The sequence below is a fragment of the Bos taurus genome, chromosome 7 (assembly GCF_002263795.3).
Source record: "Bos taurus isolate L1 Dominette 01449 registration number 42190680 breed Hereford chromosome 7, ARS-UCD2.0, whole genome shotgun sequence".
NCBI lineage: Eukaryota > Metazoa > Chordata > Mammalia > Artiodactyla > Bovidae > Bos > Bos taurus.
Window position 1 is genome coordinate 10,620,543 of NC_037334.1, and position 17,962 is coordinate 10,638,504.

Below are 17,962 nucleotides of genomic sequence, written 5' to 3' on the forward strand. Positions count from 1 at the left end.
CTCCCTCCCTGTACCAGGGTGATCTTATGCAAAATATTCTGATCAAAAAAAAAAAAAAAACAATAATAATTATTAATAATAATAATAATACAGAAGTCAGGAAAAACTTTGAGGAATGAGAGATATGTTCATCTATCAATTCTTTATCCACAAAGGCTAATATACTCTTGATTCTCAACCACCTCTCTTAGATGCTGGCTCAGCACAGAAAAAGGATTTGTATGGACATTTCTTGGCCCTGTCTGCACCATCTTCTCTGTGAGTAATGGATGACATCAGAGGATCTTTCCTCCCTGGGTGAGGGCGAATTAAAACACAAGCAAGAAGAGGGCTATGGACAGGTTGACCAATTATTCCAGTTAGCTCAGGAATGAGAGGGTCCCAGGATGCAGAAATTTCCATTTTAAAACCAGGAAGGAGTATTTCCTTAGACATGGCATTCTTAGTGTTTAAACATGTAAATCCCCATGCAAAGTGAGTTACGGGTGTTCAGTCTGGTTTTCTATCACTGTTATGAAATACAAACCCTTCCTACCTGCTGATTTAGATGTTGGGTGAGCCACAGGGAAGGATTAGCAGATCTGGATGCACTTAATATCCCTTGTGATGTTTCTGCAGATTAATTTAGTTTTCTTCCTGATAACATTCTGGATTGTGAAAAAGAAGCTCTCCTCACTCAACAGTGATGTGTCCACTCTCCGGAAGACTAGGTGAGATGGATCAGAGGTACACATCACCACCCTACCCCACCACACCCCCCCAACCCCACACCATAAAAAGCATGGTCCAGGAGCAAGGACATAGAGTTCCAAGCTTCTAGTGTCCCTTCACAGGGTTTCAAGGGGACTTGAGAGGAGGAGTTCAGCCACCCTTCTTGGAAGTTCGAATACTGTTCTGTTGCTGATACCCAAGTCAAAAATATTCCATTCATCTCTAACCCAAGAATGGAACTAATTTAACTACAGAGGAAATTGATTTTGTTCTGATAAACAGGGATTACCACCATGACCCTATGAGAAAAGTCCTAAGAATATATATATCCTTATAAATCACTTACATACTTGACACAGGCCACAGCATGCCCTTTCATGCCCATGTCTTTATTCATGTTTGTCCCGCTACCCTCATCTGCCCTGCTCTACCTGGTGAAGTCAAGTTGATTATCCACATATCATATCTTCTAAGAAGCCAAGGATGTCCTTTGCTTTCTTTTCATTTACACATAATGAATCATCTGACAAAGCATGCTCTGGGTCAATTCATGGAGATGGAAAAGATAGGGACATCATTGGAGGGACCAGACAGAGGGACCTTCAATTTCACAAGTATAACTGACCATTTGTATTTGTCTTCCCACTAGGTGGTAAAGTTTGTGAAATCAGAAATCTTGCCTTTGTTATTTTTAATGCACAGGGCCAGCACAAAGCCATGTGCACAGAACATCCACAGTAATATTAGTTGATTGAAACTGGGGATATTCATCCTATTACTGAAAGCCACATTATGAAGTTTCACTATCAACTTCAGTCTAAGACAATATGCCATTCTGGAAACAAAAAAACATTTCTTTTAGATAATCATTCACAGTAAAGATCAGAGTGGCCACAACTGAGTCAAAGACATTCTTTGAGTTGAAAAGAGATGGACTTGATTGTGTTGGTCAGGGTGCATCGTGAATCTTTTTTGTCCTCCTACTCAGGATGCTAACATTTAAAGCCACAGCTCAGCTCTTTATCTTGGGATGTACATGGTGTCTGGGAATCCTGCAGGTGGGACCAGCTCCCCACGTCATGGCCTACCTCTTCACCATCATCAACAGCCTGCAGGGTTTCTTCATCTTCCTGGTGTACTGCCTCCTCAGCCAGCAGGTACCACTGTCTGACTCCTGCTCAGGACTCTTCTCATCCTCATTTCTCTCTGTGAGCTGATGCAGAGCATGCTTTGTCTCTACAGGTGCAGGAGCAATACAAGATATGGTTCAAAGGGATCAAGAAAAAGAAAACTGAGTCTGAAGAGTACACACTGTCCAGCAGGGCCATATTGGAACCCTCTAAACACAGTGAGGTAAGATCATGCATTGCCCCAGAGCACTTCACTGATTGATTCATTGAGCAGCACATTCCTATCATACTGGACAACTGGGTATAAAGCAGGTGATACCCTATGATGACTCACACTGGTTTACGTCTAAACTCACTCAGGACATTCCTCTGTCATGAAAGAATGTCTTCCTCTTACTTCTGCTCATTGCATTTCTATTCTCATCTTGACTCTTGTACATAACTATCTTCTTATTCTCCACCTGGTTTGAGCACCCATTTTGTCCATGCAGCATGGACTTTTTCATGCACAGACACTTAAGGAAGAGAATAGTCCTGTGTTAAGTTCAATAAGCAGTAACTGTGGATCTGAAGCACAGACGCACAAGCTAACCAGAGTCACAGGACCATCATTTAACCCATGTCAACCCCAGTACCCCTCTATATGCATGTGTGTGTGCCAAATTGCTTCAGTCACGTTTGACTCTTTGAGACCCTATGGACCATAGCCTACCAGGCTTCTCTGTCCATGGGATTCTCCAAGCAAGAATACTGCGGTGGGTTGCTATGCCCTTCTCCAGGGGATCTTCCCAACCCAGGTGTTGAATGCTTGTCTCCCGAATCTTTCTGCATTGGCAGATGGGTTCTTTACCACTAGTGCCCCCTGGGAAGCCACCCCTGTATATAGAAAACAGTAAATACATGGTTTATGTAGTCATAAAAGTAAAGTATAAGGATTACATTAGATTTGAGAATTTCCTTTTTTTTTTTTTTTTGGATTCTCTGTGACTTTTTTTTTAATTTTATTTAATTTTAAACTTTACAATATTGTATTAGTTTTGCCAAACATCGAAATGAATCCACCACAGGTATACCTGTGTTCCCCATCCTGAACCCTCCTCCCTCCTCCCTCCCCATACCCTCCCTCTGGGTCATCCCAGTGCACCAGCCCCAAGCATCCAGTATTGTGCAACAAACCTGGACTGGCGACTCGTTTCATACATGATATTATACATGTTTCACTCTTATTCTCCCAAATCTCCCCACCCACTGGAAATAGAACTGCCTTATGATCCAGCAATCCCACTGCTGGGCATACACACTGAGGAAACCAGAAGGGAAAGAGACACGTGTACCCCAATGTTCATCGCAGCACTGTTTGTAATAGCCAGGACATGGAAGCAACCTAGATGCCCATCAGCAGATGAATGGATAAGAAAGCTGTGGTACATATACACAATGGAGTATTACTCAGCCATTAAAAAGAATACATTTGAATCAGTTCTAATGAGATGGATGAAACTGGAACCTATTATACAGAGTGAAGTAAGCCAGAAAAAAAAAAAACACCAATACAGTATACTAACGCATATATATGGAATTTAGAAAGATGGTAACAATTACCCTGTGCACGAGACAGCAAAAGAGACACTGAGAATTTCCTTTAAAGTATCTAATCATTCCTGGGATTTGCAACACGCACAAATAATGCAAAACATCAGAAAATCACAGAGGTCATAGAGAGATCCTGGCAGTATGAATCTTACCAAGAATTTGTATTTTTGAGTTTACAAAAACAGTTATCATGTTTTCTGTTCATATATTCTTCACATCACCACTTGAAGATAAGGTATTACTATGTTTCTATTCGACAGGTGAAAACACAAAGACCCATGGGGTCTATATGAATTGTGCAAGGACTTCAGCCCACCATTTCTCTCAATGTTTTCACTCTCTCATAGTGTCAACTGATACACAGAAGTTTTAATTTTTTTAACTAATTTATTTATTTTAATTGGAGACTAATTACTTTACAATATTGTGGTGGTTTTTGCTGTACATTAACATGAATAAGCCACAGGTGTACATGTATCCACCCTCTCAAACTCCCTCCCATGTCCCTCCCCATCCCATCCCTCTGGGTTGTCCAGAGGGATGCAGCAGCTTTGAGTGCCCTGTTTCATGCATCAAATTCGGACAGGTGATCTGTTTCACAATGGTAATATACATGTTTCAATGTTATTCTCTCAAATCATCCCATCCTCGCCTTCTCCCACAGAGTCCAAAAGTCTGTTCTTTACATCTGTGTCTCTTTCACTGTCTCGCATATAAGGTCATTGTTACCATCTTTCTAAATTCCATATATATGCATTAATATATATTAATATATGAATATACTGTATTGGTGTTTTTCTTTCTGACTTACTTCACTCTGTATAATAGGCTCCAGTTTCATCCACCTCATTAGAACTGATTCAAATGTATTCTTTTTAATGGCTGAGTAATACTCCATTGTGTATATGTACCACAGCTTTCTTATCCATTCATCTGCCAGTGGACATCTAGTTTGCTTCCATGTCCTTGCTATTGTAAACAGTGCTACAATGGACATTGAGGTACACGTGTCTCTTTCAATTCTGGTTTCCTACCTGTGTATGCCCACCGGTGGGATTACTGGGTTGTATGGCTGTTCTGTTTCTAGTTTTTTAAGGAATCTCCACACTGTTCTCCATAGTGGCTGTACTAGTTTGTATTCCCACCAGTAGTGTAACAGGGTTCCCTTTTCTCCACACCCTCTCCGGCATTTACTGTTTGTAGACTTTTTGATAGCAGCCATTCTGACTGACGTGAAATGGTACCTCATTGTGGTTTTGATTTTAATTTCTCTGATAATGAGTGATGTAGAGCATTTTTTCATGTGTTTGTTAGCCATCTGTCTGTCTTCTTTGAATAAATGTCCATTTAGTTTTTTGGCCCATTTTTTGATTGGGTTGTTTATTTTTTGGAATTGAGCTGCATGAGCTGTTTGCATATTTCTGAGATAAATTCTTTGTCAGTTGCTTCGTTTGCTATTATTTTCTCCCATTCTGAACGCTCTCTTTTCACCTTCCTTATAGTTTCCTTCTTTGTGCAAAAGCTTCTAAGTTTAATTAGGTCCCATTTATTTTTGCTTTTATTTCCATTACTCTGGGAAGTGGGTCATACAGGATCTTGCTGTTATTTATGTCAGAGAGTGGTTTGCCTATGTTTTCCTCTAGGTGTTTTAAACTTTCTGATCTTACATTTAGGTCTTTAATCCATTTTGAGTTTATTTTTTTGTATGGTGTTAGAAAGTGTTCTAGTTTCATTCTTTTACAGGTGGATGACCAGTTTCCCCAGCACTTGTTAAAGAGATTGTATTCTCTCCATTGTATATTTTTTACTCATTTGTCAAAGATGAGGTGTCCATAGGGGCATAGACTTATTTCTAGGCTTTCTATTTGTTCCATTAATCTATATTTCAGTTTTTGTGCCAGTACCATACTGTCTTGATGACTGTAGCTTTGTCATAGAGCCTGAAGTCAGGCAGGTTGGTTCCTCCAGTTACATTCTTCTTTCTCAAGATTGCTCTGGCTATTTGAGGACTTTGTATTTCCATACAAATTGTGAAATTATTTGTTCTAGTTCTGTGAAAAATACCGCTGATAGCTTGGTAGGGATTGCATTGAATCTATAGATTGCTTTGTGTAGTATACTCATTTTCACTATGTTGATTCTTCTGATACATGAACACGGTATATTTCTCCATCTATTAGTCTCATCTTTGATTTTGTTATCAGTGCTTTATAGTTTTCTATGTATAGGTCTTTTGTTTCTTTAGGTAGATTTACTCCTAAGTATTTTATTCTTTTCATCACAATAGTGAATGGAGTTGTTTCCTTAATTTCTCCTTCTGTTTTTTCATGGTTAGTGTATAGGAATGCAAGGGATTTCTGTGTATTAATTCTATGTCCTGCAACTTTTCTATAATCATTGATTAGCTCTAGTAATTTTCTGGTGGAGTCTTTATGGTTTTCTATGTAAAAGATCATGTCATCTACAAACAGTGAGAGTTTTACTTCTTCTTTTCCAATCTAGATTCCTTTTATTTCTTTTTCTGCTCTGATTGCTGTGGCTAAAACTTCGAAAACTATGTTGAATAGTAGTGATGAGAGTGGTCACCCTTGTCTTGTTTCTGACTTTATGGGAAATCCTTTTGATTTTTTGCCATTGAGGATAATGTTTGCTGTGCGTTTATCATATATGGCTTTTATTATGTTGAGGTATGTTCTTTCTGTGCCTGCTTTCAGGAAGGATTTTATCATAAATGGATGTTGAATCTTGTTAAAGGTTTTCTTTGCATCTATTGAGATAATTATATGGTTTTTATCCTTCAATTTGTTAATATGGTGTATCATATTAATTGATTTGTGAATATTGAAGAATCCTTGCATTCCTGGGATAAAGCCCACTTGGTCATGATGTATGATCTTTTTAATATGTTACTGGGTTCTGTTTGCTAGAATTCTGTTGAGGATTACTGCATCTATGTTCATCAGTGATATTGGCCCATAGTTTTCTTTTTTATGGCATCTTTTTCTGGTTTTTGTATTAGGGTGATGGTGGTACAATAGAATGAGTTTGGGAGTTTACCTTCCTCTGAAATTTTCTTGAAGAGTTTGAATAGGATAGGTGCTAGCTCTTCTCTAAATTTTTGGTAGAATTCAGCTGTGAAGCCATCTGGTCCTGGGCTTTTATTTGTTGGAAGATTTTTTATTAGAGTTTCAATTCCATGCTTGTGATAGGTCTGTTAAGATTTTCTATTTCTTCCTGGTTCAGTTTTGGAAGGTTATACTTTTCTAAGAACTCGTCCATTTCTTCCAGGTTCCATTTTATTGGCATATAGCTGCCAATAGTAGTCTCTTATGATCCTTTGTATTTCTGTGTTGTCTGCTGTGATTTCTCCATTTTCATTTCTAATTTTGTTGATTTGATTCTTCTCCCTTTTTTTCTTGATGAGTCTAGCTAATGGTTTGTCTATCTTACTTATCTTCTCAAACAACCAGCTTTTAGTTTTGTTGATTTTTGCTATAGTCACCTTTATTTCTTTTTCATTGATTTCTGCCTTAATTTTTATTATTTCTTTCCTTCTACTCACCCTGGGGTTCATCATTTCTTCTTTTTCTAGTTGCTTTAGGTGTAAAGTTAGGTTATTTATTTGGTTTTTCTCTTGTAAGCTTGTAATGCTATGAACCTTCCCCTTAGCAGTGCTTTTGCTAAGGGGATAGGTTTTTCAAAACCTATGAATCCCATAGGTTTTGTGTTGTCATGTTTTCATTTTCATTTGTTTCTGTGCATATTTTGATTTCCTTTTTTATTTCTTCCATGATTGGTTGGTTATTCAGAACTGTGTTGTTTAGCCTCCATATGTTTGTATTTTTAATAGTTTTTTCCCTATTCAGTTCAGTTCAGTTCAGTTCAGTCCCTCAGTCGAGTCCGACTGTGTGACCCCATGAATTGCAGCATGCCAGGCCTCCCCGTCCATCACCAACTCCCGGAGTTCACTCAGACTCATGTCCATCGAGTCACTGATGCCATCCAGCCATCTCATCCTCTGTCGTCCCCTTCTCCTCCTGCCCCCAATCCCTCCCAGAATCAGAGTCTTTTCTAATGAGTCAACTCTTCGCATGAGGTGGCCAAAGTACTGGAGTTTCAGCTTTAGCATCATTCCTTCCAAAGAAATCCCAGGGCTGATCTCCTTCAGAATGGACTGGTTGGATCTCCTTGCAGTCCAAGGAACTCTCAGGAGTCTTCTCCAACACCACAGTTCAAAAGCATCAATTCTTTGGTGCTCAGCCTTCTTCACAGTCCAACTCTCACATCCATACATGACCACTGGAAAAATCATAGCCTTGACTAGACGGACCTTTGTTGGCAAAGTAATGCCTCTGCTTTTGAATATTCTATCTAGTTTGGTCATAACTTTCCTCCCAAGGAGTAAGCATCTTTTAATTTCATGGCTACAATCACCATCTTCAGTGATTTTGGAGCAAAAAAAAAAAAAAGCCCAACACTGTTTCCACTGTTTCCCCATCTATGTGCCATAAAGTGATGGGACCAGATGCCATGATCTTTGTTTTCTGAATGTTGAGCTTTAAGCCAACCTTTTCACTCTCCTCTTTCACCTTCATTAAGAGGCTTTTGAGTTCCTCTTCAGTTTCGGCCATAAGGGTGGTGTCATCTGCATATCTGAGGTTATAGATATTTCTCCCTGCAATCTTGATTCCAGCTTGTGCTTCCTCCAGCCTAGCATTTCTCATGATGTACTCTGCATATAAATTAAATAAGCGGAATGACAATATACAGCCTTGACGTACTCCTTTTCCTATTTGGAACCAGTCTGTTGTTCCATGTCCAGTTCTAACTGTTGCTTCCTGACCTGCATACAAGTTTCTCAAGAGGCAGATCAGGTGGTCTGGTATTCCCATCTCTTTCAGAATTTTCCACAGTTTATTGTGATCCATACAGTCAAAGGCTTTGGCATAGTCAATAAAGCAGAAATAGATGTTTTTCTGGAACTCTTTTGCTTTTTCCATGATCCAGCGGATGTTGGCAATTTGATCTCTGGTTCCTCTGCCTTTTCTAAATTCAGCTTGAACATCTGGAAGTTCACAGTTCACGTATTGCTGAACCTGGCTTGGAGAAATTTGAGCATTACTTTACTAGCGTATGAGATTAGTGCAATTGTGCGGTAGTTTGAGCATTCTTTGGCATTGCTTTTCTTTGAGTTGATATCTAATCTTACCGCATTATGATCAGAAAAGAGGCTTGAAATGATTTCAATTTTTTTGAATTTACTAAGGTTAGACTTATGCCCAGAATGTGATAAATCCTGGAGAATGTTCCATGTGCACTTGTGAAAAAGGTGAAATTCATTGTTTGGGGGTGAAATGTCCTATAGATATCAGTTAGGTCTAACTGGCCCATTGTGTCATTTAAATTTTTTGTTTCCTTGCTAATTTTCTGCTTAGTTTATCTATCCATAGGTGTGAGTGGGGTATTAAAGTCTCCTACTCTTATTGTGTTACTGTTAATTTCCCCTTTCATGCTTGTTAGCATTTGCTTTACGTATTGAGGTGCTCTTAGGTTGGGTGCATATATATTTATAATTGTTGTATCTTCTTATTGGTTTGATCCTCTGATCATTGTATGGAGTCCTTCTTTGTCTCTTTTCATGGCCTTTATTTCAAAGTCTACTTTATCTGATATGAGTATTGCTACTCCTGCTTTCTTTTGCATGAAATATCTATTTCCAGCCCTTCACTTTCAATCTGTATGTGTCCCTTGGTTTGAGGTGGGTCTCTTGTAGACAGCACATATAGGGGGCTTGTTTTTGTATCCAGTCTTTGCCTTTTGGTTTCAGCATTCAACCCATTTACATTTAAAGTAATTATTGATAAGTATGGTCCTCTTACCATTTACTTTGTTGTTTGGGGTTCAAGTTTATACATCTTTTCTGTGTTTCATGTCTAAAGAAGATCACTTAGCACTTATTGAAGAGCTGGTTTGGTGGCACTGAATTCTCAGCTTTTGCTTCTCTGTAAAGCTTTTAATTTCTCCTTCGTATTTGAATGAGATCCTTGTTTGGTATAGTAATCTGGGTTGTAGGTTTTTCTCTTTCATCACCTTAAGTATGTCCTGCCATTCCCTCCTGACCTGAAGAGTTTCTATTGAAAGATCAGCTCTTATCCTTATGGGGATCCCCTTGTGTGTTATTTGTTGCTTTTCCCTTGCTACTTTTAATAGTTGCTCTTCATTAGTTTGAGTAGTATGTGTCTTGGGGTGTTTTGCCTTGGGTTTATTCTGTTTTGGATTCTCTGGGTTTCTTGAAATTGGATGGCTATTTCCTTCCCCATTCTAGGGAAGTTTTCAACTATTCTCTCCTCAAGTATTTTCTCATGCCTTTTCTTTTTGTCTTCTTCTTCTGGGGCTCCTATTATTTGAATGTAAGGGTGGAGGTCTCTGAGGTTGTCTTCATTTCTTTTAATTCTTTTTTTTTCTTTTTTCTTCTTTGCTTCATTTGTTTCCACTATTCTATCTTACCAGAACACCTGATCTGCCTCTTGAGAAATTTGTATGCAGGTCAGGAAGCAACAGTTAGAACTGGACATGGAACAACAGACTGGTTCCAAATAGGAAAAGGATTTCGTCAAGGCTGTATATTGTCACCCTGCTTATTTAACTTATATGCAGAGTACATCATGAGAAACGCTGGACTGGAAGAAACACAAGCTGGAATCAAGATTGCCAGGAGAAATATCAATAACTTCAGATATGCAGATGACATCACCCTTATAGCAGAAAGTGAAGAGGAACTAAAAAGCCTCTTGATGAAAGTGAAAGTGGAGAGTGAAAAAGTTGGCTTAAAGCTCAATATTCAGAAAACGAAGTTCATGGCATCTGGTCCCACCACTTCACGGGAAATAGATGGGGAAACAGTGGAAATAGTGTCAGACTTTATTTTTCTGGGCTCCAAACTCACTACAGATGGTGATTGCAGCCATGAAATTAAAAGACGCTTACTCCTTGGAAGGAAAGTTATGACCAACCTAGATAGCACATTCAAAAGCAGAGACATTACTTTGCCAACAAAGATTTGTCTAGTCAAGGCTATGGTTTTTCCTGTGGTCATGTATGGATGTGAGAGTTGGACTGTGAAGAAGGCTGAGTGCCAAAGAATTGATGCTTTTGAACTGTAGTGTTGGAGAAGACTCTTGAGATTCCCTTTGGACTGCAAGGAGATCCAACCAGTCCATTCTGAAGGAGATCAGCCCTGAGATTTCTTTGGAAGGAATGATGCTAAAGCTGAAACTCCAGTACTTTGGCTACCTCATGCGAAGAGTTGACTCATTGGTAAAGACTCTGATGCTGGGAGGGATTGAGGGCAGGAGGAGAAGGGGACGACAGAGGATAAGATGGCTGGATGGCATCAGTGACTCGATGGACATGAGTCTGAGTGAACTCCGGGAGTTGGTGATGGACAGGGAGGCCTGGCGTGCTGTGATTCATGGGGTCGCAAAGAGTCGGACACCAATGAGCGACTGATCTGATCTGATCTGATTCTATCTTCCACCTCACTTATGCTATCTTCTGCCTCAGTTATTCTACTGTTGGTTCCCTCCAGCGTGCTTTTGATCTCAGTTATTTCATTGTTCATAATTTATTGACTCTTCTTTATTCCTTCTAGATCCTTGTTAAACATTTCTTGCATCTTCTCAATCCTTGTCGCTAATTTATTTATCTGTAACTCCGTTTTGTTTTCAAGCTTTTGGATCCTCTTTACTATCATTATTCTGAATTCTTTTTCAGGTAGACTCTCTATCTCCTCCTCTTTTGTTTGATCTGGTGGGCATTTATCATGTTCCTTTACCTGCTGAATATTTCTCTGCCTTTTCATTTTGTTTAGATAGCTCTGTTTGGGGTGTCCATTCTGTATGCTGGAAATTTGTGGTTCCTCTTTATTGTGGACTAGTGGCTTATCAGCATTTCCTGGTTAGGGGAGCTTGCATCTGTGTTCTGGTGGGTGGAGCTGGGTCTCTTCTCTCTGGAGTTCAATGAAGTGTCCAGTAGAGAGTTGTGGTGTCTGTGGGCTTGGTATGGCTTTGAACGGCCTGTCTTTTAATTCTCAGGGCTGTGTTCCTGCTTTTCTGGAGAATTAGCATGGTGACCAGGAGGATAACAGGGAGAGTCAAAAGGGGAAGTAGCAGTCCAGCCAGTAATCAATTCCGTATGTGCTCTCCACAGTCTGGAAAACCGAGAAAGGTTCAGAGTTACATAGAGAAGAGAAGAGGGATGAGGAAGATAGAGGTGACAAGGAGGAGAAGTGGGGGGAGTCAAAAGAGGAGAGACAAATCTAGCAAGTAATCAGTTCCCTAAGTGTTCTCCACAGCCCAGAACATCCAGAGAGATTCACAGAGTTAAGTAGAAAAGAGAAGAGGGAAGGAGGAGATAGAGGTGACCTGGAGATAAAAGGGAGAGTCCAAAGGGGAGAGAGCAATCAAGCCAGTAATCAACAGCCCTAAGTGAAAATGGATACTGAAGGTTAGGTTCTTAAAGGTACAAAATTGATAACAAATACCAAAAAGCAAAGATTAAAAATCTAGAGTAGAGGTTAGACTCTCAAAAATACAATATTAAAAATACAAAACAAAATTTATAAAATATATGTTTATGAAATATGCTTTAAAAATAGGTCTTTTTTTGCAAGGTAACAGTAGGTTGTAAAAATGAAAATTAAAGGAGTAATAAAGAACATAAATTTTTAAAAAATTAAAAAGTGATGATAGGAAAACTATGTCTAAGAATTTCTCTGGAGCTGTTGTAGGCAGTGTGGAGTCAGTTCAGTTTCAAATAGTTCCTTGTTCCAGCTTGTACTTGTTCTCAAGGTCTACAGGCCCCCTCCAATGCTTAGTCAATGTTAACTACAAGGTTTTAATCTGTTGTACCTGTTACTTCCAGTGGTTCCCTCTTTGTTCATTTTGGCTTCCTCTGTTTGCAGGTCTCTTTGGTGTCTAATTTCTGCCCTGACACAAGGGGGTGAAGGCGGTCACTTATTTAGGCTCACTTGTTCAGTTGGGTTGTGGGGAGGGAGGAACACTGCAAACAAACATCACTGGCATGTGTGGGGAGTGCTCACAGTGTATGGACCACACTGGGTTTGTCCCAGGTCACAGCAGCATGTGCTTTCCCGGTCTACACTGCTCAGGCTTCAGCGTGCTCTGCAGGGCACTGTCCAAAGTGGGCCCTGCACTTCGTGCACTTCCCAGGTCTAAATCACTCAGGTTCAGGTTCTCGGGTAGTCCACAAGGGCACACACTCGATTGGGCATGCGTTTTGTGCCCTTCCCAGGTCCGAGCAGCTCAGGCAACCAGGTGCTTGGCAACTGCACTGTCCCAGATGTGCAATGCATCTTAATTACCTCTCAATCCTGACTTGGTTTCCTGGAGCATGAGAGCACTGTCTCATGTGTGCTATGTGTCTCCTCTGGGGAGCTGATGTCAGGCTGTGACCTTCCTGGCAGATGTCAACCATCCAGGATCCCAGGAAGATGTGGTTAGAAACGGAGCCTGCTCACAGTTTGGTGGAGGATGCTGGTCTCTGAGGCCGAGACTGGAGCAGCCCCTTGCCTTCCAGCTCTGGCTGTCACATGCCTGCCTCTCTACCTCCAGCAGGGTGGCCTGTACACAGCAGGGGTGGTATATCTGGGCTTCTGGGCTACTTCTCCACTGGCAGTTGTAGTTAGGCGCCTACTCTGTGGGGTTTTTTTTCCCCTCCCAGTTAAGTTGCCCTCTGAGATTTCAAATCTCCCCACAGACCTGCCTTTGAGGGGGTTTCCTACTGTTTGGATACTTCCTCTCCTTCACGACTCCCTCCCCATGATGGGTCTCTGTCCCTAACTCTTTTGTCTCTCTTTTTGTCTTTTATATTTTGTCCTACCTCCTTTCAAAGAGAATGGGCTGCATTTCTGGGTGCCTGGTGTCCTCGCCAGCATTCAGAAGTTGTTTTGTGGAAGTTGCTCAGCATTAAAATGATCTTTAGATGAGTTTGTGGGGGAGAAAGTGGTCTCCCCATCCTATTCCTCTGCCATCTTGGGACCATCCCCCAGAAGTTTTAATTTTCGAAGAAATCCAATTTCTCCATTTTTTGTTCACTTGTCCTTTGGGAGTCTTATCTTAAAACAATGGCCTGCAACAAGGTCACAAAAATTTGCATGCATGTTTCTTCCAAGACTTCAGAACTTTTAGTAATTGCATATAGGCATTGTCTATAGTAATTATATATAGGTATTGGTTATGACCAACTTGGATAGCATATTCAAAAGCAGAGACATTACTCTGCCAACAAAGGTCCATCTAGTCAAAGCTGTGGTTTTTCCAGTGGTCATGTATGGATGTGATAGTTGGACTGTGAAGAAAGCTGAGCGCTGAATTGATGCTTTTGAACTGTGGTGTTGGAGAAGACTCTTGAGAGTCCCTTGGACTGCAAGAAGATCCAACCAGTCCATTCTGAAGGAGATCAGTCCTGAATGTTCTTTGGAAGGAATAATGCTAAAGCTGAAACTCCAGTACTTTGGCCACCTCATGCAAAGAGTTGACTCATTGGAAAAGACTCTGATTCTGGGAGGGATTGGGGGCAGGAGGAGAAGGAGACAACAGAGGATGAGATTGCTAGATGGCATCACTGACTCAATGGACGTGATTTTAAGTGAACTCCAGGAGTTGGTGATGGACAGGGAGGCCTGGCGTGCTGCAATTCATGGGGTTGCAAAGAGTCGGACACGACTGAGCGACTGAACTGAACTGATTGATTATAATAATATAGTTTTACATATAGTAATTGTTTCCCAGGTGGCGCTAGTGGTAAACAATCTACCTGCAATGCAGGAGACCCAGGTTCAATCCCTGGGTCAGGAAGATCCCCCAGAGGAGGAAATGGCAAACAACTCCAGAATTCTTGCCTGGGGAATACCATGGCCAGTGGAGCCTGACGACCTACAAACGATGGAATCACAAAGAATTGAACATGACTGAGCAACTAACACTTTGACTTCCACAGGTATATCAATTTGTAATTAACATTTTAATGATATGAATTTTATACTTTTTTTGTGAGGTGCACATTCTTTAGCATGTGGATATGCAGTTGTCCCAGCACCATTTGTTTAAAAGGTTATCCTTTCCCCCAGTGAACTGTACTGAAAGCCTTGTCAAAATAAGTTACCTTAAATATAAGTGTTCATGTCGTACTCTAGGTTCTTTCATTCATATATCTTGATTCCAGTATTTTGTAGTAAATTTCACTTTGACTCTATCAATGTTTTTCTCAAGATTTTTTAACTATTTGGAACCCCATTAGTTAAGTGCAGTTCAGTCGCTCAGTTGTGTCCGACTCTTTGCGACCCCATGAATCGCAGCACGCCAGGCCTCCCTGTCCATCACCAATTCCTGGAGTTCACTCAAACTCATGTCCATTCAGTCGGTGATGCCATCCAGCCATCCTGTCCTCTGTCAACCCGTTCTCCTCCTGCCCCCAATCCCTCCCAGCATCAGAGTCTTTTCCAAAGAGTCAACTCTTCATGTGAGGTGGCCAAAGTACTGGAGTTTCAGCTTTAGCATCAGTCTTTCCAAAGAGCACCCAGGACTGATCTCCTTCAGAATGGACTGGTTGGATCTCCTTGCAGTCCAAGGGACTCTCAAGAGTCTTCTCCAACATCACAGTTCAAAAGCATCAATTCTCTGGCACTCAGCCTTCTTCACAGTCCAACTCTCACATCCATATATGACTACTGGAAAAACCATAGCCTTGACTAGACAGACTTTTGTTGACAAAGTAATGTCTCTGCTTTTGAATATGCTATCTAGGTTGGTCATAACTTTCCTTCCAAGGAGTAGCATCTTTTAATTTCATGGCTGCCATCACCATCCGCAGTGATTTTGGAGCCCAAAAAAAATAAAGTCTGACACTGTTTCCAGTGTTTCCCCATCTATTTCCCATGAAGTGATGGGACCAGATGCCATGATCTTAGTTTTCTGAATGTTGAGCTTTAAGCCAACTCTTTCACTCTCCTCTTTCAGTTTCATCAAGATGCCTTTTAGTTCCTCTTCACTTTCTGCCATAAGGGTGGAGTCCCATGTAAATTGTAAGAAGTGCTTGTCAATTTCTGAAAAAAGTTAGCTGAGATGTTGATAAGGATTGTGTTGAGTCTATAGATCAATTTGGGGGAATGCTGCCATATTAACTATATTGCCTTCTGACCCATGATCATGGAAAGTTTATTTATTTCTTTGGGTCTTCTTTGACTTCTTTTGACTATCTTTTATATTTTTTCGTGTAAAAGTCTAGCACTTTCTAACAAAATATTATTTTTCACACTTTTCTTCTCAGGATAATTGAATCAGTCAGTAAACCAGATGATCTGGTATCCTAGACAATGAGGAAAATTCTGAACTGTCACCTCTGTAATGGGAAAAAAAAAAAAAAAAAACTTTTTCGTGTTTGTTACAAGTAACTCTTAATGGAACCATTGTGGAAGAAAGCATGAAGGGAACATGTGATATTCAGATTGCTGGACAATTTGGGTTTTCTGTTCCATATGGGATGCCTGCTTCACTAACAGCATAATCAAGGAGCTATGACCCAATGCCCCAGTTGCCTTGGATTAAATCATCTGCCTCAACCTTTTTTTTTTCTACAAAGTTCCTCTAATTGAAGATATATGACAAGGAGAATGAGCTTCAGAAGTCAAACTTAAAATACAGTAAGAGAGGAAATAGGTCAAACCCTACATAGAAGGTAAACAACTAATATGGTTTCCCAAGATTTTTCTGGATTATGTCCTAAAAACACATTTTCATTACAGGCAACCTAGGACAGATGGTCTCCATACATACATGCTTCAACTTCTTCACTCTCCATTTCTAAAGATTGCTAACTTATTCATTAGAAATATATATATTAGTATTCACCATATGCTCCACTAAATTAATAGATTTTCAGTTTCTAATTTTACTTATATGATAAATAAAGTGCTTTATCAGGGTAAAATTAGAACCCTGTGAATAAAATCTCTTAATTTGTATATCTTGTAAACTGAGCTTGGCAAAATAAAAGTGTATATTGTTACTGCACAGTTTTGTTTTGTTTACGTATATAACAAATTATTTCTTTCTCAAACTGTGACCTATTCAAGATCTAAACCAGAGGATTACACCTACAATAAATGTCCTGCAAACACCCACTAATCTCTTTGTATCACTTGAAACAAAATGGAAAATTACTGTAAGTTATCATAATATATAAACTTTAAAATATCCATGAGTTCTTGTTGTTGTTTACTCACTGAGTAATGTCTGACTCTTTTGAAACCCTATGGAATGTAGCCCACCAGGTTCCTCTGTCCATGGGATTTCCCAGGCAAGAATACTGGAGTGGATTGCCATTTCCTTCTCCAGGGAACCCTCCCATCCCAGGGGTCAAACCCACATCTCCTGCATTGGCAGGTGGATTCTTTTCCACTGAGCCACCTGGGAAGCCCCATTAATGAGTACATGTTGTTCTTCAATCAGTAAGACATGTCCAACTCTGCATCCCCATGGACTGCAGCACACCAGGCTTCCCTGTCCCTCATCATCTCCCAGAGTTTGCTCAACTTCTTGTCCATTGAATCAATGGTGCCATCCAACCATCTCATCCTGTCTTCCTCTTCTCCTTCTGCCTTCAGTTTTTCCCAGCATCAGGGTCTTTTCCAATGAGTCAGCTGTTTGTATCAGGTGGCCAAGTATTGGAGTTTCATTTTCAGCATCAGTCCTTCCAAAGAGTATTCAGGGTTGATTTCATTTAAGGTTGATTGGTCATCAAGACAGTATGGTACTGGCACAAAGACAGAAATATAGAGCAACAGAACAAAATAGAAAGCCCATAGATAAATCCACACACCTATGGACACCTTATCTTTGACAAAGGGGGCAAGAATATACAACGGAGAAACAACAATCTTATTAACAAGTGACGTTGGGAAAACTGATCAACCACTTGTAAAAGAATGAAACTAGAACACTTTCTAACACCATACACAAAAATAAACTCAAAATGGATTAAAGATCTAAATGTAAGATCAAACACTATTAAACTACTAGAGGAAAACATAGGCAAAACACTCTCTGACATAAACCACAGCAGGATCCTCTAGGACCCACCTCCCAGAATATTGGAAATAAAAGCAAAAATAAACAAGTGGGACCTAATTAAAATTAAAAGCTTCTGCACAACAAAGGAAACTATAAGCAAGATGAAAAGACAGCCTTTAGAATGGGAGAAAATAATAGCAAATGAACCAATGGACAAAGAATTAATCTCAAAAATATACAAACAACTCCTGCAGCTCGATTCCAGAAAAATAAAAGAACCACTCAAAAAGTGGGCCAAAGAACTAAACAGACATTTCTCCAAAGAAAACATACAGATGGCTAACAAACACATGAAAAGATGCTCAACATCACTCATTATCAGAGAAATGCAAATCAAAACCACTATGAGGTACCATTTCATGCCAGTCAGAATGGTTA

The 17,962-nt window shown here is 40.0% G+C and overlaps 1 protein-coding gene across 2 annotated transcripts in view; it reads left to right on the plus strand.

The window, feature by feature from the left end:
* The window catches only part of LOC100337213 (adhesion G protein-coupled receptor E2), a 42,899-nt gene extending 26,184 nt beyond the window's left edge, over window positions 1-16,715 (plus strand). Inside the window, exons 15-20 of one of the 2 annotated variants that reach the window (XM_015471940.3) lie at window positions 192-258; window positions 619-710; window positions 1,700-1,868; window positions 1,954-2,064; window positions 14,246-14,453; window positions 15,783-16,715. In XM_015471940.3, coding sequence (XP_015327426.1) covers window positions 192-258; window positions 619-710; window positions 1,700-1,868; window positions 1,954-2,064; window positions 14,246-14,428 — 622 coding nt within the window. In that variant the 3' untranslated portion in view covers window positions 14,429-14,453; window positions 15,783-16,715. The remainder of the gene's footprint in view (window positions 1-191; window positions 259-618; window positions 711-1,699; window positions 1,869-1,953; window positions 2,065-14,245; window positions 14,454-15,782) is intronic. The other variant, XM_005208597.5, reaches the window with a different exon arrangement.
* The last annotated feature ends 1,247 nt before the right edge of the window (window positions 16,716-17,962 follow it).